This window comes from Maylandia zebra, linkage group LG16 (assembly GCF_041146795.1).
Source record: "Maylandia zebra isolate NMK-2024a linkage group LG16, Mzebra_GT3a, whole genome shotgun sequence".
NCBI lineage: Eukaryota > Metazoa > Chordata > Actinopteri > Cichliformes > Cichlidae > Maylandia > Maylandia zebra.
Genome location: NC_135182.1, coordinates 33,664,812 through 33,690,874, shown reverse-complemented (window position 1 = coordinate 33,690,874; position 26,063 = coordinate 33,664,812). Strand labels below are relative to the sequence as shown.

At 41.7% G+C, this 26,063-nt stretch overlaps 1 protein-coding gene across 6 annotated transcripts in view; it reads right to left on the bottom strand.

Moving 5' to 3' along the window:
* hdac4 (histone deacetylase 4) overlaps positions 1-26,063 on the bottom strand; it is a 126,681-nt gene that overhangs the window by 51,055 nt on the left and 49,563 nt on the right. For 2 of the 6 annotated variants that reach the window (XM_076875357.1, XM_004559217.3), the window contains exon 3: positions 18,731-18,793. The exons of 1 other annotated variant lie outside the window; for it this stretch is intronic. In XM_076875357.1, coding sequence (XP_076731472.1) covers positions 18,731-18,793 — 63 coding nt within the window. Of the gene's footprint in view, positions 1-1,737; positions 2,004-18,730; positions 18,794-26,063 lie in introns of those variants that run through there. 3 more of the 6 variants (XM_024805444.2, XM_076875358.1, XM_004559219.4) reach the window with 3 other exon arrangements.

Below are 26,063 nucleotides of genomic sequence, written 5' to 3'. Positions count from 1 at the left end.
ATTATTACGCACTGATTTCTATCTCGAGTATATGTGCACGTGTGGAGACTACTGCTGCGGTTCTTGCAACCTTGTTGCACAAAACACTGCAAATTGTAATAAATAAAAAAAAGTCTTTTTTCGAATAATTCACAAATGAAGTTGGCGCTAAATGTCCTTAAGCCCCAGGACGTCTCTTTAAAACTATAAAAGGCAAACGTAAGATAAACTCTGGACAGGAAATTGTGTTTACTTTGTAGAAATCGTTCAGGATCGAGAGAGTTCATGACTACGGCCTGACTGAAAGCAACGAAACCCAACATAAACAAAACTCTTGAAATGCCAGGCTCTGCCTCCTCTTCTCTCTCTCTTATCTCCTCATTCATCACTGTGTCCCTCGATGTACCCCTCCCTCCTTCCGCTCATCATCACCCCCCCAATCAGGCTAAGATTATGGATCACACAGAGTTATTTATAGACGAGGACTCCCAGAGGAGTTCCTCGCCCCACTGGGCTCCTGTGCACTCCCATGTATGTTTACTCACAGCTTATGAGAAACTAAGAGTGCAAACTCATTCACAGTTCCAACAGAATGAGCAAATGTCAACACAAGCCTCACAAATTTAGAATGAACAGCAATCGCTGACATAATGTCAACCGGCTGCGAGCCCAGCAGACTCAGGTGCTCACAGAGGAGGGAGGCAAACACCATGGTGACTGCTGGGACTGTGGCCAGTGGTTGGTCGGACAGTGGAGAAGGGGTGGGGCTTGAGGTGGAGGGTGAACCAATGACGGTAGGCAAGCGATTCAACAAACGATCTGCATGTGCATTTAGCTCAGTGCTTTACTGTCAAGTCCGGGGTGGGTGGGTGTGACTGTTGATGTATGCCTCGCTGCATGTCCCAGTAGCATGGTAACATGGCCACCAAAAACCTGTGGGTTTTTTCTGCTTCCTCCTTTCTCTGGCGATATTTCCCCAGATTAACTTATAAAAAAACAAAATGCATTTAGTACTAAAGTGTTCTCGTTAGGAGATAAAGAGATACAAAAAGTGTATACTAGCACTTTTCAAGGAGATTATCTAGCTGTGTCACAGTGCTGTGATTTTAAATGTCAAAGCTGGAGTAAACTGAGATAAATTAAAGACCCCACATGTGATCCAAGGCAGGCAGCAGCAGAGTCAAATGGTGATACGGGATGCAATCTAACATTCAGTCATTTCTGTTTATATGTCGAGCAGTAGTCCCAGTGAGCTTACACACTAACTTCCATGCATTTTGCTCCACACATGAACACTTATGTGCACAATAGGCTGTGCGGAAGGACAGACGCAGCCACTGCCATCTGCTCCATTCAGTTAAAGGCTGCGCTGAGCGAGCCTCCATACATCAGTGCCATTCAATAAACACTGCCACTACTCCAAGCCGCACACCCACACACACAGCAAATGAACATGCACACACACGAACATGCACTCACTCCCTAAGTGAACATATATACGTAACACAGCAACACATCCACAGGCAAAACAAGAGTCTGCATAAACAGATGCACGCCTGTTGATCACTTAATGTACAATCAAGCACACTGCACTGAATAAACTCTGTGAAAGAAGACTCCAACAACACATCCTTTACACAAAGGAAAACCACAACAAACCTACAAGCCGGCCGAGCACAGCTACACGAGGATAACATAAAGCACTTCACTACATGCGGTTTGAACAGTAATTCTCTGCATAACAGGAATAGCTCTTACCCATCAGTTATGCCGTGCTGCGCTGTTCTTGCACGTTTGAGAGTGGCGTACAGTATCTGAGCGAGAGAGAGACAGAAAGTGCGTTTGTAGCCAAAAGTGCGAGTGAGAAGAGATGGCGTTCAAGTCCACTGCAGCACACAGACACAGCAGACCGGCCTGGGTTAGGTCCTAACAACAAATCTTTCTCCCTCTCGATCTTTCACACAGTCCGTCTCTCACTCTGTCGCCTCTCTCTGCTCCTCTCACTGACGTGTTTTGCTCTGCCCTCCAGCTGCCACTCTCCCTCCCTCCGTCTGCTCCTCCGGTCCCCTCCCACTCACTCTCTCTCCCACTCTCTCTCCCTCGGCTCTCAGTGACATCAGGGGGCAGTCTCGGGCATGTTGAGCATTTTATTACAGTCACTCTCCCTCTTCTAACACACCGGCAAACACTCTGTCTACATTCCTATTTCCCTACACCACCTATGCTTTCGTGCACTAAATCTGCATTTTTGGACTAAACAGAGCCAAGTTGTACTTACCCACGCTTACACATTTATTAACAGACACACACACACTTTATGTAAAATCCTCCTACACACCAGGAACCTTTGAGCATAGACAGTCGCTTTCTGTGAAGCTGGTTTGACAGTAGCAATACATTACAACCACTGAAGACACACATACGTCACAGACATTGTCTCTGTTCACTACAAACACGCACATAGAAACAAAACGAGCTGTTTACTGGTGGAGACTGATACCCCAGAAACTTTATGATGTTAGTAACTTTGTTCTGGAAACTCTTTCTGTTTTTAAAAAGAAAAGTACCTTTTATTCCAGTGAATCATCGCCACCTAAATATGCAAATAATGGATTATTATTACACAAGACGGAAAGAGGTTCATCTGTTTAAGGAGTTCTACTGAAGCAGTTAAATAAGTAAATCTTAGCAAGAATGCATGACTAGTAAACAGGAGAGACGCTGAATCACAGGCCTGAAACCTTATTTGTAGATTAGTGATGAGTTTGGGATTGAATGATAACGGGGAGCGTTTAGGGGACGGCTGAAGGACTGGCCTACTGAGTGGAATCAGTCCACTTAAGACAAGTGCTCCTCTGGGGGCAACACCTGACGTGCCTTTTGGTTCTTTCAATGAAGGTTCAGTCGATATGTGTTAAAAGAAACAGGCAGGATGGACCTGACTGTTTGCCCCAAGTGGGTTAGTTGTCCTCTGCGCTCTAACACTCTGCTTTCCAACTCCCCTTGAATTACACTGGAGTAAAGGCAGGGTGCCAGTTGTGAACTGGAATCAGACACCTGCCTTTCACCGACAGGGTGCCAGTTCAGAGCCCGGGTGGAGCCAGTTACGCTTTAATTTCTTTAAATAAATACAAGTTTTGACAAGTTCAAAAATCAAACTGGACCAAGCGCTGCACAGAGGAATCATGGTGAACAGAATCTGTGGGCTGAGTCACAGGTCGATTTCTTGAGACGGCCCCTCCCATATACGCAGGTATGTGGTGCAACTTTGGGCCAAGCAACTTTATGATGGTGTGATGGCGTCGGCTTTCTTCGGCTCTCACGCCAGTGTTTGTTTTTTGTTTGTTTTTTTCAGTTGAAATTCGCGGGACTGCATTTAGAAAAACATGAGTGATATACTGCCACTGTGGAGAATGTTCAATTTTTCACTTTTATGAGTAACCCCGTTTGCAAGGCAGTTGAAAACAATTGTCTTCATTTTGATTCTGATGGGAAACAGATGGTTTTCTGATCCACTGCATATGGAGTTAAACAACACTGAAGGGTTAGGACTGCTCAGTCCAACTGAGATATGTCCAGTGCTTGCAACATACACATCCAAGGTCAGAGATGTCCTTTGCAGTTTTTATGTCTGAAAAAAATAAATCAAAAAATAACAAAGAATTATTTTCTTTAACGGCCGTCTAGCCTGGCAGCTTTTGCAATCATCATGATCTTGCTTTTCCAAGACGGGCTCTGTAAACTCTTTAAAGGTTCCTTGCGTGTTTTTCTTCTTCTTTTCTTTTCTTTATCTATTTATTCATTTCTATTATTATTCACATTAGTGCATATGGAATATGGCAATGCCCAAGCTGACAAGGAGAAGAAAAAGAAAAAGAGAAAAGATAAGAATAAACGGACAGAGCAGAAGCGGGGGGGAAAAGGAATTACACTGATAGGTTTGAAACTAAAGAGATCATGGAAGCACACAGGATACCAGCATGCAGCATACTGTCCTATTTTTGCATATGTTCCCATGAATGTGCATGTACATACACGTGTGGATGTATGCGTGTGTAGCATGGTCTGTTCCTGTGTGTGCGTGTTTGCAGAAGCTATTTTTGAAGTTCAGTGTAGAATCCAGGAAGCCAATTTTGTTTGATCAGACAACCCACCTACACACCTGGCTGCGATAAAGGCCTGCCTTATCAGCTTGTTGTATAGTGTTGACGTCAAAGGCTTAGCTAAGCATCATGCAGCCATGACACTGATAACACCTAACGCTACTGATCCCAAACCGCAATGGCATACACGCACGCAAACAAACACCGTGTCATTTTTAGAACAGGGAGAATCTCCCTCGTACAGGCCGCTGACACATCGCGGCGAAATCAGCGTGCAGAGAAAAGCTGGGAGGGAAAGACGACGGTCAAAGAGCAGCAGCAACGATCTGACAACTTAACAAATGAAAATGAACAGCGGGGTGCGTGTAGTCGGCTTTGGAAAATGTTTGTTGGTCAACACCGCATACAAAAAGGACGACTTGTTTTCAGACCACTCATGCATTATTGGGCTTGTTTGGATGGACAACATAAGAAAGAAGCAATTAAAGCAAATTTGTTTTGTAATCAACAAAAGTCTTGAAATAAAGGAGCATGCTGCAGTGCCATATACAGCTCTTCACAAAGAGTTTCAACACAAACAGAACTTCTCTTGCTCCACACGGAGTTGTTCAAACCATGTTGTGGTGCCACAGCAGATGTTGTTTCCTGTTGTTAATATGTGTCTTATTGGGACTTTTGTCTGCTTCCTTAGTCACAAGGGATCACCACAGCAGATGGATCCACATATTTTATTTGGAAATATTTTACGTCAGCTGCCCTTCCCGCAGTCTCCCTCCTGAGCATTTGTGCCTCCTCCCCTCAGACTGCAGCTTTTTTGCATATTAAGCAAATGTAATAACAACTACATATGGGACTTCCACGTAAGACTCGCTGCCAAAATCACGGATGTCTGACAATAGCCAGCCAGCAACAATCAGGTCAAATACACAACAGGTTTGCATGCAGATACAGTAAGTGTTGCTTCTACCGAACTGCATCCTTGGGACTGCTGGATGTGACGAGTGCTCATCAAGTAAAACCAACTCGTATTAGTCAAAGCCCAGAACCTTCATACAAGTTAGGCAATGAATTCCTGTGAAACTGGGCTTTTGCAGTTATTTAGAAGCCTTAGAGAGAAACAGACGAGGCAATAAGTGAGTGATTCACAGATAAATAACTATCTGCATCATAGTCAGTGTGCACATGTGTCTTAAATAATGCATGTGGCATAATGATCGCAAGGCATGCTGAAATACACAGTGTGGCAAGCAGGCAGACAGAACTGATGAATAAGTAATGGATGGTGTCCGACTCATAATGTACACACGAGAGCTGCTCACACACACACACTAAACAATAAACGAACCTGTTCAAGCTCAGGAAGAAGAAAAGACACCAAGTCGTATTTTTGTACCTTGGTATGCTCTCGTCTTCCCTCCTCCTCTTCATAGTGATGGGGGGCTTTGCTTTTTTCATCCATCTCCCCAGAGAACTCCAGACCCAACTTAAAATACTATGTCGTTTATTATTGATTTGAGTTATTTATAATACACACGCATACTCTCTTTGTAATCCCCCTTTACCTTCCCTTCTCTCCCCTTTAGCGTTCCCATTTAATGGCACACTGGGAAAATCTCAAAATTGAGGCACTAAATCTGAAACTTATAATAACAATACAATAATAATATATAATAACTAAAATTAGTATTACGAAGTATTTCAAAATAATATCAACACAGATTTAGTTAACGCCATGAAAGTCAAGAAAGGGGGCATCTTAGGTTTCCACCTGCTACAACAGGGTAACACCCAGTCTGATCCCAAATCCCCGGTCAGATTATTCTCTGGTCTCTAAGAGGACCCAGATAAACTATAAATAAACTAAAAGACAAAGTGCACTTGGCTAAAAGAAGCCTCCAAAAGTAAAATGGGGGAAGAAGCAGGTGAATTGAAGGGGGATGCAGATGGGTTGTAAGCCAGTCCCTCTGCAGAGCCCAGAACGTACTAGATATCAAAAGGGCCACTAGGATGGCAACAGAGGCAGCAGAATTTACAAGGTGGCAAAATACAGTGTGTATATATATTTTGTTGATATACTGGAGTGAACTGAATGTTGTCAGAAGTGACTGAGGTTTAAAAATGTTTACAGCGATTGAGATCAGCTTCTTTTTACTGTCTATTGAACAGCATGTGGATACACATAAAAGCAAAAGTGACAGAAATCAATACCATCGCTATAAACCTGTGTGGTGCTGCCTTTCTTTGCATACACAAACACACAAATACACGTAAATATACACACATACGCTGACTGGACAAATCACAAGGAAGCAGCATCAGTTTTCTAAAACGTCTCGAGCTGCTGTCTCGCTGTTTCTAAGTATGGTTGTAAGATCCACTATGAATACATATACACAGTGAAATGATTTGTCATCCAGCAGAGATGTAACTTAAACGCTTCTAGCTGTGTTAGGCTGCTAACACAAACCTTATAGAGCTAAATAATTTATATGAGTGGGAGGCCTACAGAGATAAAATTATCCAGCCATATTGTAAAAGACACTCTGAGAAGAGCTGAAAGTGCAATGAAAGTTATTATTCAAAAATAAAATCATTGCATCCACAGATATTTCTTCTTCGGGCGATCGTGGCTCAAGAGTTGGGCGTTCATCTTGTAATCGGAAGGTTGCCGGTTCGAGCCCCGGCTCGGACAGTCTCGGTCGTTGTGTCCTTGGGCAAGACACTTCACCCGTTGCCTACTGGTGGTGGTCAGAGGGCCCAGTGGCGCCAGTGTCCGGCAGCCTCGCCTCTGTCAGTGCGCCCCAATGCGGCTGTGGCTACAATGTAGCTGCCATCACCAGTGTGTGAATGTGTGTGTGGATGGGTGGATGATTGTGTATAGTGTACAGACCATTTACCATTTACTTGGTTTGTATCCAGATGATGAATCTCAGCTTTTCACTGTTTAAAGCTAAAAGCATTGTTTTTGGAAAAAGCTTGGGCCAAATGATGCCCACTGTACAGCCTGGATATGTGTGTGTGTGTGTGTGTGTGTGTGTGTGTGTGTGTGTGTGTGTGTGTGTGTGTGTGTGTGTGTGTGTGTGTGTGTGTGTGTGTGTGGTAAAGCTCCACAGAAATATAAATTCTGGCAGTTCTGAAGAACTGAAAACATCAAGGCTTAAAAACACCTTAAAAACGCAGCAAAGATAACAGAAAGAGAGGCTTCGAGCTGCCAGCTGCAGCGAGGAACTCCGTTCATTCATATTTTATACCGTCTCGCTCCATCTCAATTGTAATGCCTTCGCCGAGCTCACAGCAGACAGAGACCCATTAGCTTTCAGTGATGCTAAACTGAACTTATGAAAGACGTCAGCCCACCGCACTGCTCCCTGTGCTCTTACAATCACATGGGTCACAAGAACACCAACCGCTCAAATCTCAGACTCTTCATGAGCAATGAAGCTGTTGTTTACTACGGCCTTGTCAACAATGAAGAAAAAATAAAACCACAGACAAACAAACACAAAGATGACCACAGATGTAAATGGAGGATAAACAAATATCATCTTGTGGGGCTATATTAAGGACTTGTTGCCCTTTAAAAGGTTTTTTATTTTATTTCAAATACCTATTTATACTTCGTTTTTACTCTGATTATTTTCTATTACAGAAACTGTAAGCATAGAAGATTAGAGATATCTGATAAAGAGATACACAGATTAGAAAGTCTATTCTTGATATTCACTTTTTCAGTTCTACAAAACGCCCACCTCTCGTCATTCTCGGCACCATCTTCTACTCTACTTAGAAAATTGGTGCAGGCAGAAAACCATTGTCTATTTCTTCTCTTAAATGAGTCTGCGGTAAAGTACAGTCTATCACTGACAGCCATGCCGTAGTCATTAGCCTGTGGGCTTATTTATAATGAACTCCTTTTCCAGGACCAAGGAAAGCTAACCTTTGGTTGTGATGGTGTCCTGGACAAATGGTAACAAATTCTTTGCGAGCAGAAAGCAAAGGTCTGAGCCCTGGAGTGGTCATCCATAATAGCTTCCAGAAGACTCTTCCAGAGCCATATATTTCTACTAAGGCTTTTAAAAGCCTTTACAAAACACACCTCTGCATTAATAAGTGAGTTTGACAGGAAGTGAAAGGGCAATGCATAGTTGGAGTCAAATGTGAAACATATCCATTTGCATATAAACAGACAAACACTACTTTTACAAATGGCTTTAAAGGAACTGGAGACTCTGATGTGGTAATTGATGAGAACTTAGAAAGAGGAGGGAAAAAAAAAAAAAAAAGAGTATTCGCAATACTGCCTGCTGATTATATCGCATTCTAGCGTGCACATGCTAATACGTTACCGTTCGAGTCTTTCTTAAACAGGCAGAGGGAAAGAGCGAGGGAAACCACAGCTGCAGATTAACAGAATCAATGCAAGACAAAGAAAGTCTGCAGAGCTTGTTGGTTATGCCACAATCTGTATTCTGCATTCAAGTTGTGTTCAAGGCAGTGGTACCAACTCCCTATGTAAGCATGCTTTTCTTTGTGTTCAGGGACTTTTATATCTCTGACCACTCCAGGTTTAATCACAAACAATGCATTTTTATTTTTCCATTGCCCGCAAAGAGCAAACAGGCAAAATCATTTTGAAAAAGTCTCATTATTGATGCACTACGTCTATCCCACTCTTGAGCTTTTTATAGCTGCAGAAAAACAGTAAAAACAACCTATTTATTGATGGCAACAGGCCGTCTTATTGCTTAGCTGTCACACAACACACAAACAATGTTTCAGACCATTGAAGGCCAGATCACCTAATGAGCAGTGAAATCTCTCTCGTGCATAAAGTGCACAGGTTAAGCTATTTTTTATTACGATCCAAGAGAGCAAAGGTGGAAATGCTCATCAAGTACCTTCAGAAAGATATACTTTATATGCAGTCTATACTCACAGCCTGGCTGTATTCATTCAAGAGCCCCACAGCAGCAATAACACTTCCTTCATCTGCATGAAGCCACAATGCACATATTTGTACTTTTTCTACTGAAAGCAAATCAATACAACCTCAAAAGCTCCACCTTCCTCAGGGGAAGTTCACCCAGGCTGAACTTTCCCACAGAGTTGAACCATGGTGAACTTTGAGCGAAGATGCGACCCAAAGCGTCACAATCGCAGGAGACACCAAAAACCAAACACAGAATTTAGACAACTTTGCTCTGCCGAAACAGAAAGTCGTGCCCGGTGCAGACGGGTCATGGTTTATATAGCGGAGGCGTGACGATTTCACTGGACCGTTTTAAAATGTTTGTGATTTGGTCACAAAGTTTCCAGGCCTACCTTCAACTGTTCCTGTGGAATTTCCCCTTCAACTCTGTGACGTGAACAAACACACGAGGAAATAAAAACAAATTTTAAAAGTGTTACGATCAGGGTTGGTTCCCTTGTGATCAGAATGCAAAAGTAGAAAAACCATCATTAAAAAACGTTTCCATTTTGCTGTCCTGTAATACTACACAACCACACCTTCGCTGGCACTTCAAATCCCCACATCTCTCCTCTTCACCAATTCCCATTGTGCCCCAAAATGTTACTATCTCACATCAAAAATGAAGGTTGGGGTTTTTTTGTGGTTTTTTTATGTATTCGTACACAAACATTGACTAACACAGCCTCACTCTTGAGACGTCTGGTAGGTTTTTGAAAGCCATGACAGTCAGCCGTAACAGGGCCAAATGCAATATTTATAACCTGGTAACATGGTAAAATCTTTCTCCCTATATGACATCCGCACAAAGTCTCATGCAGAACCTGCCGAGGCTGTCAGGATAATGGCACTGATGCAGACAAAGTAGGTTAAGGCAATGCCTGTTCTGCTGGAAGACGAAAACAAGTCTGGCTCGAAGCACTCCGCCATACTTTTTTATGCCCAAATGTGAAGAGTGTGTATGTGTGTGTGTCTCTTTAAGGGGGTTGACATGAAGGCCACAACCTCAGGCTATGTCTGTAAATATAATCAGGCTCTAATACACTGCCTTGTATTCCCTTTGTAACGCCTATCTTTCGCTCAGGATCAGATTTGATTTCACCTCATGCTCTCCGACAGCTTTAGGTTTGTTTTAGGATTCTGCCTTAAACTCGTGGCTGTATGCTCCGAGGACTTTATATCAGCCTCTAAGGAATATTAAAAATAGTTAAATTATCCTGTTCCGCTTGGGAAAAATAAGTCGTGACGAAGCAAAGGGCAGAGGATTATATCTTAGCTCATCTGAAGTTTCAGAGAACCCATTGGAAAAATCTCCTGAGCATCGTCTTTGTTAGTGTGTGTGTGTGTGTGTGTGTGTGTGTGTGTGTGTGTGTGTGTGTGTGTGTGTGTGTGTGTATTTCTGCTAGTGATGGTGGTTAAGCAGAAAAGTAGCAGCTGCCCACCAGCTCCTGCCTACACCAACCTGGCACCAAGCAGGGGAATCCATGCCAGGTCAGGGAGTGACAAGGATGGGGAGGGGGTTGGTAGGTGGCTCTGGGGGCCCATATGGGGGGCTGGAACCAGGACCCGACAGCCTTGTGGGTTCCCTGGTGAGCATGTACGTATTAAACAGGTGGCCTTCGGTTAGGAATTAGGAAAAGGTGTGGACTCTAAGTGACACTGCTGGGATCTAGGACTAAAAATTCACAAGGTTATAATGTTCCGTTTATTTATCTGTGACCTACGTCCTCAGTTTAAATGGATGACTCAGTCTTGAAATTGTATGTTTTAGTGCTTACACTCATTGTGATTAAAAAAAAAAGAAAAGGGTAATGTGATGATAATGTGTGGCGATACTTCAAAGGTTTTCCTGAGGGGAAGTTTGTTTTCCTAATGAGTTCTTCAGCATACAAAAGCAAAAAACATGAAAGGATGTGATGACAGGATGTCGTACGGAAGAGAAATGAGAAGTTAACGAGCAGAATGAAAGAAAGAAATGAGGTTGTACCACAAGCAAATCTGACCCATTGTGACGTAAAGCATGTTCCTTTACATTAACAGAGTGGGAGCTAACACCAACACACAAAACAACAATGTCAGGATTAAGGTCAAGCATACACTCATGCGCAGATACACGAAACTCTCTGTTCCAGCGAGTAGGGAGGGAGGCAGCAGGGGTCTGGCTGGCAGACAAGTGTCTGGTCATGGTGACCTACACAAGTGGTGTCCTCTGGAACACACCTCGCTCTCCATCTCTGGCTTTTCACCACCAACCCTTTCCCTATTTCGGCTGCGTTTCCACTCTCTTCTGTCCTTGCTTTGCTGTTATTTCCAAATTTGCACTAAATTATTGGAGTTCAGCATCACTGAAGGGAGAACATTTCTGCGGGGTTAAGGTTGAGGTTAGCGATTTAGCTGTCAGCGGTTAATTCTAGGAAATGCATTATGCCAATGAGCATCCTGTGCATGTGCAGAGAGATGCAGATGCAGAGGGGGAAAGAATTTGGTGTAGTCCAAAAATGTTTCTCTCCACTTTTTTTCTGATTTCCTTTCCAGAGTTTTGAAATGGTAATGAGGCTGCTGGTATTTGCATAATGTGCCTTTCCTCGTTCCTCTTTTTCTACTTATCCAGGCTCTCTTCTACTCAAATTGCGGTTCTCCTGCCTCTTACCATCTCCTTTCATTGCATTTATTCTTCTCCTCCCACTAACCTGCTCTCAGGTTCTTAAGTGCTCATAGATTATTGACAACTCTAAATAAAGATACGATAAGATAAGCAGTTCAGCCAGACAACAGGAGCTGACCAACAGGTCTGCCACTTCCTGTGTGAACAGCTCCTCGTTCTTAGCAGGCTTGCTCAAAGCCTCTCATTCAGCTCAGCCCTAATATCAGCACTGTGCAGACGGAAAATGGACACTGCACAAAGCCTTAAGACTAAAAAACTGAAAAGGAAAAAAAGAAATACTGCTGTCAAATTTCTTGCCGATTACGACGGTGCATGCCAGGCAGGCAATGATGAAAGGAGCCATAACGAAGTCCTTCTGTGAGCTACAAAAGCATTTCTGGTCTACATAATCTGTCACTTCTGCTCCCACTTTACTCTTCTATTTTCCATCCTCTTCTCTCAATTTGTCTTCCTCTCTCCTCCTCCTTCCTCATCACTTCTCTCACCTTCCCCTCCCTCCTCCTCGCTCCCTGCAGCGTCTGTGCTCTGACAGTTATGTGTGAGTGGAGCGTGGGCTGCTGCTAATTTGTGCAGAGTGGGAGAAAGCTGTTTTGGCTCACCGAGGGGGGGAAAAAAAAAGCCCAGTTTAGCCTATATGATGGGATGGATGGATAGATAAGCCAAACTAAGCACAAACACACACACAAAAAAACTCACTTAATACACGTTTGTTTAGCCTGTAATTTTCACATCCTTGTCTAATGTCACATGTGCATTTACTGATAGAAGCAGCTGCTCAAACCTACATTCACATCCAAAGTGTGGAAGTGACTCTGGAAGGTGCAGACTTCTGTTCCTCTTACAGTACCTCCTCCTGGGTGCAATTTAGTCATCCTGATTAATATGCACCCAAATCTGTTTCTATCAGAGTCTTCCTCATTATCTCCCTCATTTTTAAATTTCAGTAGCATTCATCATGTCGCCTGATTGACTCAAATTTTGATCTGAAACTTTAAAAAGAAAGAAAATGCACAGTCACAGACTTGTGGCTTTAAGGTCGGCACCACTCACTGATGCTGTTAGCATCTCATTAAGGTCTGTGTTGAAATGGACTTTGCAGAATCAAATAAACACACACACACACAGAGGAAGTGTTACTGTTGCTCTTGGCACCCACTTAATTAATTCTAACACATCGTATGAATGTGTTAATAGACCATTGTACTGTACCTATTCCAATAAAATGCTGTTGTCCTTTTTTTGGCAGGCATTTAAACATTTAGTTATTCTTAGGGTTGGAACAGTCTCCACATTTTCAAGTGAATTTATTCAGCATCTCAGTCCAGCGAGTTAACTGTAGAAATACAAGTGTACTAGCTTTGAAGAGAACCGGTTAATCTTCCATCTATGGCGGATCCTTCGTGGTATACACAGTATGGGTGGCTGCAACCTGTGATGAAACACTATTTCTGTGTGCTGCCCACAATGATGGTATCATGACAGCAGTTTTGCAATACTCGATGCTCTGCAAGAAAATTATCTACAATACATCAAATGTCTTAATGAAAAAAAAAAACCAACCTCTGAAAGTGCAAAAAAGCAGGAATTCTGCATTTTTCACTGCCCTTTGTTGTTAGTGTGCGTACTATCGACACTATTCAACATCAATTTTGTGGCAGTTCAGTTAATCGGATCTCTGATTTTCTTTTTATTTAGTTTATCCTTTTTACAGCTACTTCCCTTCACTTTAACCTCATTGACTTGATAAGCACCCCAATGAAGAGCCATGAAGTACTGACTCCTGCAAGTCAAATTATCAATGGAATCTGCTATGAGTACCTGTGTATTTCAATAAAAACAGTCAAAAGAGGCACCGTGTCCTCTCTGTGCTGCCTCCCCTTTCATCTCACCCACCAACCGGCCCAGCAGATGGATGCCTCTCCCTGATGCTGGTTCTGCCAGGTCTCTTCCTGTTAGACAACAGATCTTCCTTCCTACCATCGCCAAACTCTTTCTCACAGGGAATTGGTGTAATATAACTGAAATATCATCACAAGAGAAAGTAATGTAATATAATGCCCTAGAAATATTTTTTCCACTCTAAATACACTGTGGGACATTTTGTGTACAGCTTCTCAGCATTTAAAGTGTAATGTACATTGTAATTTATGGAGCCAGTCACACAGACGTAGAGACCAGTTGGAGACCACCTTACAACCACCACAAGAGGAAAGAAATGAGCATTTGCTATAGTCACATGTAGTTTGTATGGAAGGTACTAACTTGTCTAACAGTTGTGAAACAGGAGACTGTGGTCCAAACTAGAGATGGCACGATACCACTTTTTTATGTCCGATACCGATACCGATATCATAAATTTGGATATCTGCCGATACCGATATGAATCCGATATAATGTTTTTTAATCAACAAAACTGTTTTTTAAATATCTTGCTGCATTTTGTATAAGTTCATACTCAAGTTTAAAACAACAACTACACTAAAGCTATTCTGTTATACCTGTATGCAAAAAAAAATATTTCATAGTTCAGCAATACTGATCAATCTAATAAACTTAAACCTACACCATCCTCCCTATTCTGGTATTTTAAAGAGTACTTAGCATAAATATTAAGCAACCTAACTAATAGGGTTCCAACTCCCAGCAACAACAAAAATAAATAAATAAAAAATAGGGAACCACCCCTCACGCTCCACCTCATGATGCTTAATCGACGTAATCAACCTTAATTTGATGCAGTGTGAAAAAAATGCACAGAAATCAATTATTTTTCAAGAATAATTAAATAGATTCAACATCTTTCTTCAACAAAATTGCAGACTGCACAGATGGTACCTTCCCAAAGGAAAAAGTACTATAGCTTACTAGGGTATATATATTAGACTTAATAGTTACTATATACAGTAATTGACTTCTATTCATTTTACATCAAATTAAAACTTTGGGTGTCAGATAATTATTTATTAAAAGCTCGACATTTTAAATGAGAATAAGAAAGAAAAGTATGTCTTTGTGCCCCCTTTTCCTTGTTAATGCCCTATCGGCCCCCCTGGCTAAACTTTGCTAGATCCGCCCCTGCACAGTTACCAGCGTCAGCTACGTAGAAAAAGATCCTCAAGTAGAAAGTAATATTAAATAAATTCTAACAATAGCTGATCAAGCTTAAACATGCTGCTGTTGTTCAGCCGCTGGTTTCCTCTTTCTGGTGCAAAGTGGGCCAAAAGCAAACTAGAGACACGGACTCGCAACAGAAAAGCCGATCAGCTGATCGTTAAGCAGTTTCATCATTGAAGTAGCAGCAAGAAGACGCAGTCGCTTGTTAAGCTTAACGCAGGAATGCTTTACAAACATTCAGAGATGGACTTACACACTTGCTTTACTTCTCTCGGGATAACTTTGTCGGAGATGAAATGCTGGGTTGCTAGTGAAGCTCCACATGCTATCCAGACCACCGACGGGTCCGCATGCCACAGCCGCTCTATCACGTGATGCATACTGCTCCGACGTGCTAACGTTCTGAGGTGAGTTACGGCGTGTTGCAAGTTTTGTGAGGTGCTTTCGTGATATTTAATGGATCGGATTACATTTTTTATTTTTCTCCGATATCCGATCCAGTAATTTAGGTCAGTATCGGACCGATACCGATACGTAATATCGGATCGGTCCATCTCTAGTCCAAACTAGAAATGGAAATCTTCCACCTTCTGAAGTTTCACCTTTGGAAAGGTAAGTCACATTTTTAAAAAAAGTTTTAAAGTGCCCACTTTCCAGTATGTGTCATGTCTTTTTCAGTTTTACTGCGACTCGGTTTGCAAGTGCGTGGGCGCCTTCCGTCTTCTGTAGGAAGTGCAGGCGTCCGAGGCAATCAGTTTTTTGGTGCAGCATTCTCTTTGCAACCACTTGCCAACCAATCAGGAAAACCAAATTTTTTCTTAGAAGCTGGAGGTTACCAGGTGGTCATTTACTGGTCTGTAAGCTTGTGTCAGTGAGGTCTTATTGATATTTCAATTTATAGCAATTTGTATGGAGGAAGTGACTAAAGCCTTGAAATAAATTCAAACAATTTATTTTTTAACTGCTTCTTTGTTGATATGGTGACAAACATGAGTCATACCACACACAAAAAAATAGTGCCTTTAAGAAACTACTTTCACTTCTTTCATATGACACAGGGTTAGTTTCTCTTCTCCATTTTTGTGAATGTCAATGTATCATTACACAGTGATGCGATTTTGTATATAATACAGGTTTAACCCCCATTGGTCCTATCCACCACATGAGAAAGGGGTCAAAGGTTAATCCCTGCTTGTCACTATTAGCAGAGAACACAGGCTACAGTGGAGCTCTAACACTTTCTACAAATCTCAGACTTGCAGTACATTAATAAGTTTCACATTTACTTCCCCTTTCAGTTTGCTCACTCGCCCACACGTTCATATTCTTTCTGTTTCGCTCTCTCATTAGGGAGTCAGTTAAAGACTTGTAAATGTCAATATCATTAAGTTCATTTCTCTCCATATTATAGATACCAGCTCAACAAAGGCAGGCATCTAGCCCAAAGTTAACCGAGGAGTAGAGCAGGAGGGGATAAAGTGTGTTGGTCTAATGGGGTATAATTTTGTACATGCATTATATTATGCTCCAAGCTCCAATAAACGCATAATTACACCAAAGCTTTCTTGCAGACATCAAATTTTATGGAAGACTAAAACTTTCTAGATTTACAGCTTTGCTAAGAAACTCTAAAAACACTATTTCAATTTCATTCATAAAGCAGGGGTTTTAACATTTTTTTATACTTAAATGAAAACTAAAATGAAACTTGAAAGCCTCTGAGAGCCACTTGTTGTTTTGGGTTTTATTAAATACATGGATGTAGGCAGTCGGTTGAGTTGTTTTCGTGTCTCCTGGACTGACTCATTGCTGGTGAGATCAAAGCAGAGGCCTTACAATCCGGAGGATTCATGGTTCTTCTTGTCACTGAAGTTAGTCCTTTACAATCACTCTCGTGCTTTGTATTTGGCACCAGTAAGCTTTCCGCCTCAAAGTACTGCGGGATGGATACCAATCTAAAGATCACGAATGCCTAAAACTTCTGCACCATTGTCTATGTGCATGCGTCTGTCTGTGTGTTTATGCCATTACGTGGGTCACCACTGCAGGCAATGAAACATACTATTAGCAGACTACAGCTCCGAGCCTTGGCACCCATATCTGTGACATCACTGCTGCATCAGCATTTCGTCCTGCCACATGGGACAAACATACCGCTTGTGGGTTGATGACATGCTTATGTGGCGCGATCATCCTACGTTCCAGTCAACAAGAAGATGAAGTTCCAACCAAATTTGCTTGTGCCACGTGCACTTTCACGTAAATGCACATGAAGTGACACACGCAGAGCGAATTCTAAACGGAGTCTGTCACTGAATAGCAAATTGTCATGTACTAAAAACAACACGCAACGTCAGCTAGTGGAAATGATTGCATGGCTGGGCCTAAATGATAAGTTCCCTCATAATCAGACACTGACAGGGTGTACTCTTAAGCCACATATTAGCAAGCAAGAGAAACCTGATCACCTCTGAGCATTAATGTTCTGTAATCACCTGTGGTGTACACCACCCAAAGACAAGACTGGATCAATTGCTCAGCTCTCAGTAAACACATGTAAGATGTACACCACTGAATTAATTGTACTGGATAACCTGTTCAACTGCTCATTACTGAACAGGTTTAGATACTCATTATCCAAGTATCTAATCAGGTAATCACATGCCAGAAACTCAGCGCATGTGCACACGCAGACACTGTCAACATGACCTGCTCAAGTTCAAACAGAGCAACAGAACAGAGAGGAGAAAAGTGATTTAATTTACTTTGAACGTGGCATGGTTGTTGGTGCCAGAAAAGCTGGTCTGAGTGTTTCAGAAACTGCTGATCTGCTGGGATTTTCACCACATAACCATTTCTACGATGATCCAACACAGAGAAATGATCCAGTTAGCAGCAGCTCTCTGGGTGAAAAAGCCCCATTGAGATAAGAGGAGATTATCCAGACTGTTTCGAGCTAATAGGAAAGCAACACGAACTCAAATAACCACTCGTTACAACCAAGATACGCAGAAGAGCATCTCTGAACACACAAAACGTCTAACCTTGAAGCAGATGCGCTGTAGCAGCAGAACACCACATCATGATGGTTTTGAAAGAGGAATGGAAGAAGCTATGTATGTCCACTATGAGCGACCCTCTTTGAACAGAGGCGGTGGTTTACGGCACAAACTGTCTGCCATCTATAATCCAGTTTTGAGATTCCTTCCCAGACGCCTTAACGCCCGCTCATATCCTGGGCCTTCTGACCTCAGAAAATCCCATGATAGGGTGGGGCTTGGCTGACTGTGGCCTACACCCGTTTTCACACCTTGGCTCATGTGATTAGGTAGAGGATCATCAGGGGGGGGGGGGGGGGGGGGGGGGGGTCCACTGTCCCTCTTTGGGGGGGGAAACTCCCACACGGCTTAAATCTAGGACTCCACCATTTGACCCTAGAACTGAAGAAGCTTCTCGAATGAGAGGTGAAATATCTTCAAGCAACTTAAAGAAGTCCAGACGCTTTTCTTTCCAAGCTCCTTAGACTACGATGACCATGACTGAGAACCTTCACAGACATACCACACCGTGTGCTTCTCCTGTAAACCAAGAACAGGAAACTGAGGCTAACCAGCCCCCCTGGTACCCTGGTACCCAGCCCCCCCTGGAACCAACAGTTTGGATGGTGGTGTAATGAATTTTGGGGATATTTTCCCTGCAAACTTTTTGGCCCCTTATTACCATTTGAGAGCTTGGTTTAAATGTCATCGACTACCCGGGTATCATTTCTGACCAACCTGTAAAAACCTGTAATAAAAATTTATACGGTGAATCCAAACAATGACAAGACTGATCCAAGCCATCAACACCGATCCAAACACAGTTCACACACATGCAGTTACACAGACAAATAAGCCCTACCAAAATGGTTGTGTGCCGTTGGTTTAATAAGTTCCAGAGGCTTCTCCGTGCTGGTTAATCCACCTGTCGGAGAGAAGGAAAAGTTGGGCTAAATATGGTCTTTAATGTGGCAACAAAATTAACTTTAAAATAGAATTCAAAATTAATTCTCAATTTGGCATGGACTGTGCAGGATTGGATTAAGTTAAGTAGGATTAATTTCAGTCATCTTTGCAAGCCCTCATTAGTGAGAGTATTAATATTTATATTGGGATGCTTATGAAATTAGCATTAGTGAAATCTGAGAAGAAAAGTACTGAAGATGACTTAAAAGCATTCACAAGCACAATGTCAAAGTCTCTTCTTAAATGGATCAGTCTTCAGGCTTTCTTAATCTGGCTTCATTGCTACAGATATCTGCTCAAAAGAAGGCCTGCTGTACTTATGACTGCACTTATCAATATGTCAGGAGATTTTAACAATGTTTCCGGCTTCTTTTAGGAGTCCAAACTGCATGATGTAGTACAGAAAGCTGGAAGTCCAGAACTAGACTTAAGCCTTGTCCATTACACGTCCTCCATGCCAGGCCCCTGTTGTATGATGGAGTGCATGTGTAATTATTAGCTGCATGTGATAATAAAACAATTAGCAACTGATTCAGTCATGGAAACTAATTGGAAGACAACAGCTGCTGAAACTGAGGACTGGATCTGTGCAACAGCTTTCAAAACACATGAGAGACGATGAATACATTTGAGATTTGAAAGGAAGATTTCCTGGTTTTTAAAGAGCTTTCCCCGCACCTCCACTCTTGTCTGAATTTCAGCTGCTCAACAATTTACAGCTTACTTTGTTTCTAATTTACTTCTACTTGATAGTTTCAGGACATACTGAGGAAGTTTTCAATGAGTACGTTTTGCACCCAGAAACTTTCTTTTTGTACTGTATCAGGTGTAGAATGAGACAATAAAATCCTCCCCAGAAAAGAGATTCGTGGGTGTCAGTATATTTCTCCACAACCTTTATATAAATCATTAAGCATTAAAGGTGCCTTCACAGATGTGTGAGTTACTCATGCCATATACACTAATGTAGTTCTAATATCATTTAGCTTTAATATCTTTTTTCACTCTTTAGCCTGGATAATTTCGCACACACATTACATATAGTTTATTTACATTTTACACATATCCCTTTTTTAAAAAAACACAGGTTTTTTTCCTGTATTCCCATTCTTACTGCTGCTAACATATATTTCTAAACTGTATTTATTATCCATTTTTAAATTTTCTCATACGGCCTAAGACTGTGACCTACTATCAGGTGCTAAGACCTTGAAAAAAGAAGATTATACCATGTACTGTAGTTGCAGCAAGAGCAGTGTGGTCAAGAAGTATGGGGATTTTTCTCACAGTGTGTGGGAGTGGGGCTCTAGTATGCTGGGCTTATAAATGAAATAGTGAAAGTGAAGCAGTGCCGACTCTCAGCTTTCACGTCAGTGTATGTAGTGAATTGTAAACCCTTTTGTTCACTGTTGTTAGAGGCAAGTTAAACATAAACTTATATCAAGCAAACATCACATTTAATCTTCCATTATTCATAACAGCCCTCCAACATTTATCAACAGATATTCGAGCTCTTCTTCTGTGTACTGCAGCCTTGTTTAGCAAGTGATTCACAATATCAGTCACACTGGCATCAAGTGACAACAGTGTTATGTTTTATTTCATGACTAAGTTATATGAGTTCAGTACAGGGATGTGATCACCAACACTTACTGACTGTACAGGACACACAGAGTTATAATTAGCCTGCTGGACTGAATTTTAAGAAGGCAGCTAATATACATTTTAGAGCGTTTCCAAGGTTACCTCAATGAAGAAATTTCAGCTTTTGGGCGACACCGTCAAACGGCAAACAGTTTATGCTTGCTTTTACAAACTGTCACTCTGGCGCTCCGTGGTCTTGAATTCAAGCTCTTGTGCTGAATACAAGCTTGCTGCCATATTTCTACTCAGCTTCGTTCAGCCTACATTAGTTTATCTTTAAGACTGGCAGCTGGTATGCATGGTGGGGTCAGTAATCCTGCAATTATCACCACTTTTGGGAAGCAAACTCTTAGAATGTAGTAAATGTCTAACTTTGTCTATACTCAGTGGGTGCGAGCACAAACACAGCAGGCTGTCAGAATTAAAAATGTGTGCCAGACGAGCAAAAAACGACGAAAACTGACACACGATATAAAATCAACAATGCTTAGCAAATTTGAAAAGCAAATAGTAAGTGTGAATGGAAATCACAACATCAAAAAAATGTTCATCGTTTTCTTGAATCATTGGAGACAGACATGCGGAAAGAAAAGAGAAAGTGTGGAAGAAAAGGAAAATGTGAAAGGAGACCAAGTGCTGTGGCCACATGATCGAGCAGCAGTACATGACATACCCACAACTACTATGGATTTTGTTTTTCTGGGTTGCTAGGCACTATTTTGAGCCTAAGCAGACTGTCCTATGACTAATACATGATGAAGGGAAGGGCTGAATTAAATATTCATATCGCACATACAAACACAGTAAATGCATTTCTTGAATTCCTGGGCAACGCCGGCTTCCTTTGTGTGTTTAACAGAACATATTGAAAAAGAAAAGACACAAAACTAAAGAGAAGAGAAGCTTTGAATAGACAGAGTATTATAGGAAAGCTGTGTGTGCACACGTGTGTGTGTGTGTGTGCGCTTGTGCGCGCATGTCAGTAGGATGGCAGTGGCAGATGGCAGAAAGATGACACCAGAGCTTGATGGGCAAGAGACAGGCCACACTTAAACACACACAAAGGAAGATTTGAACGTGTGAGGGGCTGTTATACATCTTCCCTCTGTTACGCTAAATTCCACCACCTCATTTTAACCTCTTTGCCTTTGGCCTCATGGAAACTCTGTGTATGACTTTCTCTTTAATATATGCAGAGATGTGTATAACAGCCTGATTTTAGCCTGAAAAAGAAGTCATGGGGTGGTGCTTTAAGATCGGCAGACAAAGTGGGAGCTGTGCATGACAGTTAAGGTCTACTTTTACCTGGTATAGTGTGTCGTAATGGGGGGAAATCTATGCTGCAAGATTTTATGACTCTTTATCTGCCACAACGATCAGCAACACAAATGCTGTTTACCTTCAGTTTTTATTGTGTCTTGGTCAGAGCAGTTTTACAGAAGTCGATTTTTATGTGTGACTGGAGGAAGTGACTTAAAAAGGAAGACAAATATAAGGCTCAGAAATGTGTGTAATTATCTGCATGTGCAGAGGAAATGTATTTCGCGGAAACCAACCAGCTTCATTGGGTTGTCGACTATGACCGGTATGACCTCTTAACGCCTGAGCGGGAAGACGGGTCAAGAGCTTTCTGCCATAACACGCAGTGATGAGAGAAGGTCTCCATGGGAACCAGAACAAACAAATAGGCAGAAAGAGAGAACGTGTTGTTTTAAACCTGGTGTTTGCAATACTCATGGCACTACCCTTAAATAGCCTGAATATCTCGGCTCAACAAGCAGTCACAGTGCTTGTTGTTAATGTATTTTCCAGCACAACAAATGACATAGTGTTGTGCAGAAACTGATAAAAGCCCAAAGTAAACATGACATAGGAACACTTGAGGAAGGTTAGTATTGTTAATGAGATTATGGGTTGGAACAAAAAACAAACAAAAAAAAACAGCAGTAATTAAATCTTCATTTGAGTCGTCTCCCATTCTTTACATTCTTATTTAGGTTTTGCGTGTTAAATTATATTGTTCATTTTCTTAGAACAGGCACATCCACGAAGCACAGGATAAACACCTGGTGTTTCTGGGAAAATGTGTGACGGCAATGATGTTGCCAAAGTTTAATTTTCTTACAATTATGATTAAAAAAATAAAATAAAAACATATCGACAAGTCACAGGATTACACATGTGGGGATAAACTCAACCGATGAATTGAGGTTGGATTGTTGATATGACAAAACAGGCTACTTGAGGGCATTTCCTGTTATCAGGAAATTATCAGTAAATCAAAATAATCAACAAACAGACTGACAATAAACCTCAGATCTTAACTCGGCAATCTGACTGAATCACCATTATATCGGTTTATAGCTTTCATTGTTTAAAAGGCCATTAGCAAGTCCAGTTTTTCCTTTTGTATCAAGCATACATGATTATTAGCCCTGCATAACATTACATTACATTAAAGCACTGATTGGTAGCAAGAAGATAAAAGAGATTAATTTTATGTGCCGAGCAAAGCACACAGAACTATGTTTTAGGTGTCGTGTTAGATAGATGCTGCATACGCACATTCAAAGAGCACCTTCATCTGACCGTGTATTATAGATATGCTTTCAAATTCTGTCTTGACCTCTGATGTCCCTTAGACACAAAAATTGGAAAGCCAGTGTTCTAGCTAACCAGGTCCAATATGTCCTACTTTGCTCCTGATTTACTTTCTCCAAAGGCCAGCATTAATCAATCGAGTACCTATATCGAGTCCATTGGAGAAGATACCAAGTGCTACCTGCAAAATTGCCTGCCAAGCCCTTTAATTCATTTTAAGGAGGGCACTTATCCATACTGTCCAAATAACACATCAGTTGTGTCAGAGTTTTATTGAACAGTTGTCCTCTCTACAGTACAACTATTATCTGCATTTACGGTGGTGAAAAGAGCTAAAGTTCAAGAGAGACGAGGCAAAGAGGTTCGCCACCACTCACAGCTCATTCGGTGGTCCGAGCTCTGGCTCAGCTGCTGAACAAATGGGAAGAGGAGCACTCGAAACGGCTTAATTATTTATTTTGTTATGACACATTTTGTGTCACCAGTATTTAGAGGATGTGCTTGTTGTGCAGCATAATGCACAAAGTGTTATTAAAGTAAGTAATGTCCTGCGGGGTGTTAATGCTGTGCATAAGTTATATGTGTTATGTGTATGTAATGGATTATTTTAATGTGCAGACCTGTGACCTTTGCCATATGCATACCTCCTAGCAAAGACTGACCATACTCCTCAGAGACAAGTAGGAATACAGAGTACATACGGTATGTAAAAATAAATCTGACATAAAATTTAAAAAATACATGTGTGCCCGTAAGCTCAGGCAGGAAAATGATTCGCTCTCTTTCCTTATGTCATATTCCTTTTGTAAAAGCCTAACAGCCTTCCTTGTGGACAGACATACGTGATCGCCACATGGAAAAGGAAGAGGAGGAGTGCCAAGTTACCGATGGCTGGCAGAACGACAAGTTGGCTCCGAGGCCAACAGGAAGCAGGAGTGCCTGGTTCAGTGGATACACACCCGGTGTACTAAGCTAAGGGGAGAGCCCTTCCACAGCGTAATAAGAGAAGCACAAAGAATACATGAACATTCATAAGAACACATAAGACAATGTGATGACATTTACACACCCATCTCGCGCACACCTTTCCTCCCGCTAGACCGAAGGTGTCAAACCTGCCTTGTTCAGGGCCGCTTCTCTGCACCATTACCATACACGCCAACCTGTCTAGTCCACTACAACTCAGTCTGGTGTATTCTGAGCCCTGCCACCCTCTACTCTGCCAACTATGCCATTCTGTCTGCCGAGGCTCCACCAAAACTGCCCTTCTGCTACAACCAAACTCCGAGCCAGTCCGAGAGGGTGCCAGCAACGCCAACCTGTCATCGCCACTCTAAACCGCAAGATAATCTGCTGGGAAGCCAACATATGAGGAGACTCAATCCAAAATGAGATCTCAATCATGTGACTGAAAAAATGACTTTCCATGGAAACTTGCAGTTTCTGTATTTGGTAAGGAAGCTTCTTTTCTTCCCCCTTTCCTTGACATCAGCTTTATTTAGGAGATTAGCTTATAGTGTATGTGAAGCAGTCTCCAGCTAAAGGGTTTTATCCGTTGTTTGCTCATACTGTCTAAAATGACCTGTATAATTAAAGAGTCACAGGACAGGTCAAACCAACATGACTCCTGAGCTTAACAAGAAGTCACCAGCTGTAGAATCAGCCACTTCTGTGTGGAAAAACATCCTGCTCCTCACATAAAGGGTCTTGAATAATCAGGCCCCATATTATCTTAATATAGTACCATATCTCCCCATTAGAGCACTTTGCTCTCGCTCTGCAGGCCTACTTGTTGTTCCTAGAGTATTTAAAAGTAGAATGGGAGGCAGAGCCTTCAGTTTTCAGGCCCCTCTTCTGTGGAAGCAGCTTCCAGTTTGGATACAGGAGACAGACACTATCTCTACTTTCAAGATTAGGCTTCAAACTTTCCTTTTTGCTAAAGCATATAGTTAGGGCTGGACCAGGTGACCCTGAATCCTCCCTTAGTTATGCTGCAATAGACGTAGGCTGCCGGGGGACTCCCATGATGCACTGGGTGTTTCGTCTTCACTCACTACGTGTTCACACCTCTCTTTATTCAGTCATCAGTTATTATTAATATCTGGCTCTCTTCCACCGCGTGTCTTTTGTCCCGTCTCCGTCCCATCACCACCAACCGGTCGCAGTAGATGGGCGTCTCTCCCTGACCCCATGTCTGCCGAGGTTTAGCCTCAGTAAGATATTATTACCACTGAAGACTATATCAACTAAGATAAAGAGAAAAATTGTGTACAAATATATCATATTCTAATAAAAGTTCAACAGTTCCAACAATCACAGTCTATAAATTAAAGTCGCACAGATTAATCACTCACACTGATGCAGACTTTTGTATATAATAACAGATCAATTACAGAGCATGCCTGATAGAGTTTCAGCTAACTCTGAGATGGTGCCCCTCTGACAGATTCTAATCAAACCTACTGGAACTTTCTAGAGACTGACCTCTACATTATTCATTCATGCTTTAATAATTAGCAATGCACAGAACAGCAAATCCTTGTATTGCCTGTTGAATCCATCTATGTGCAGGCTAAACCCATGAAAAACTTCTCACCACTGCAATGCTGCAAACCACTTGTTGGTGTTGTGGCCATGTTTACCAACTACTCAGCCCTTCCTCTGGGCATTTTAAACCTACGAGACAAACCACAGACTTTGACTTTATTTTTACTGCTGAGCCTTTTTACATTTGTCTGACTGCACTCACATGTGTGTACTGTTTGTGTACACATACATTTGTGTGGCTTGGCTGCTATTAAAAAACATAATTTAGGTATTTATAGTACACACAATATGCATTTATGTGTATGTACTACAATCACGTTAAGACTTAAATACTAGTTTCTAAGGCCAAAGTATATTTACTTGTTAAACAGAAGAATAACAGAGCTTCTGATATTTATATACAATAAATAGTTAAAAAAGCTTATTTTCATCATTGT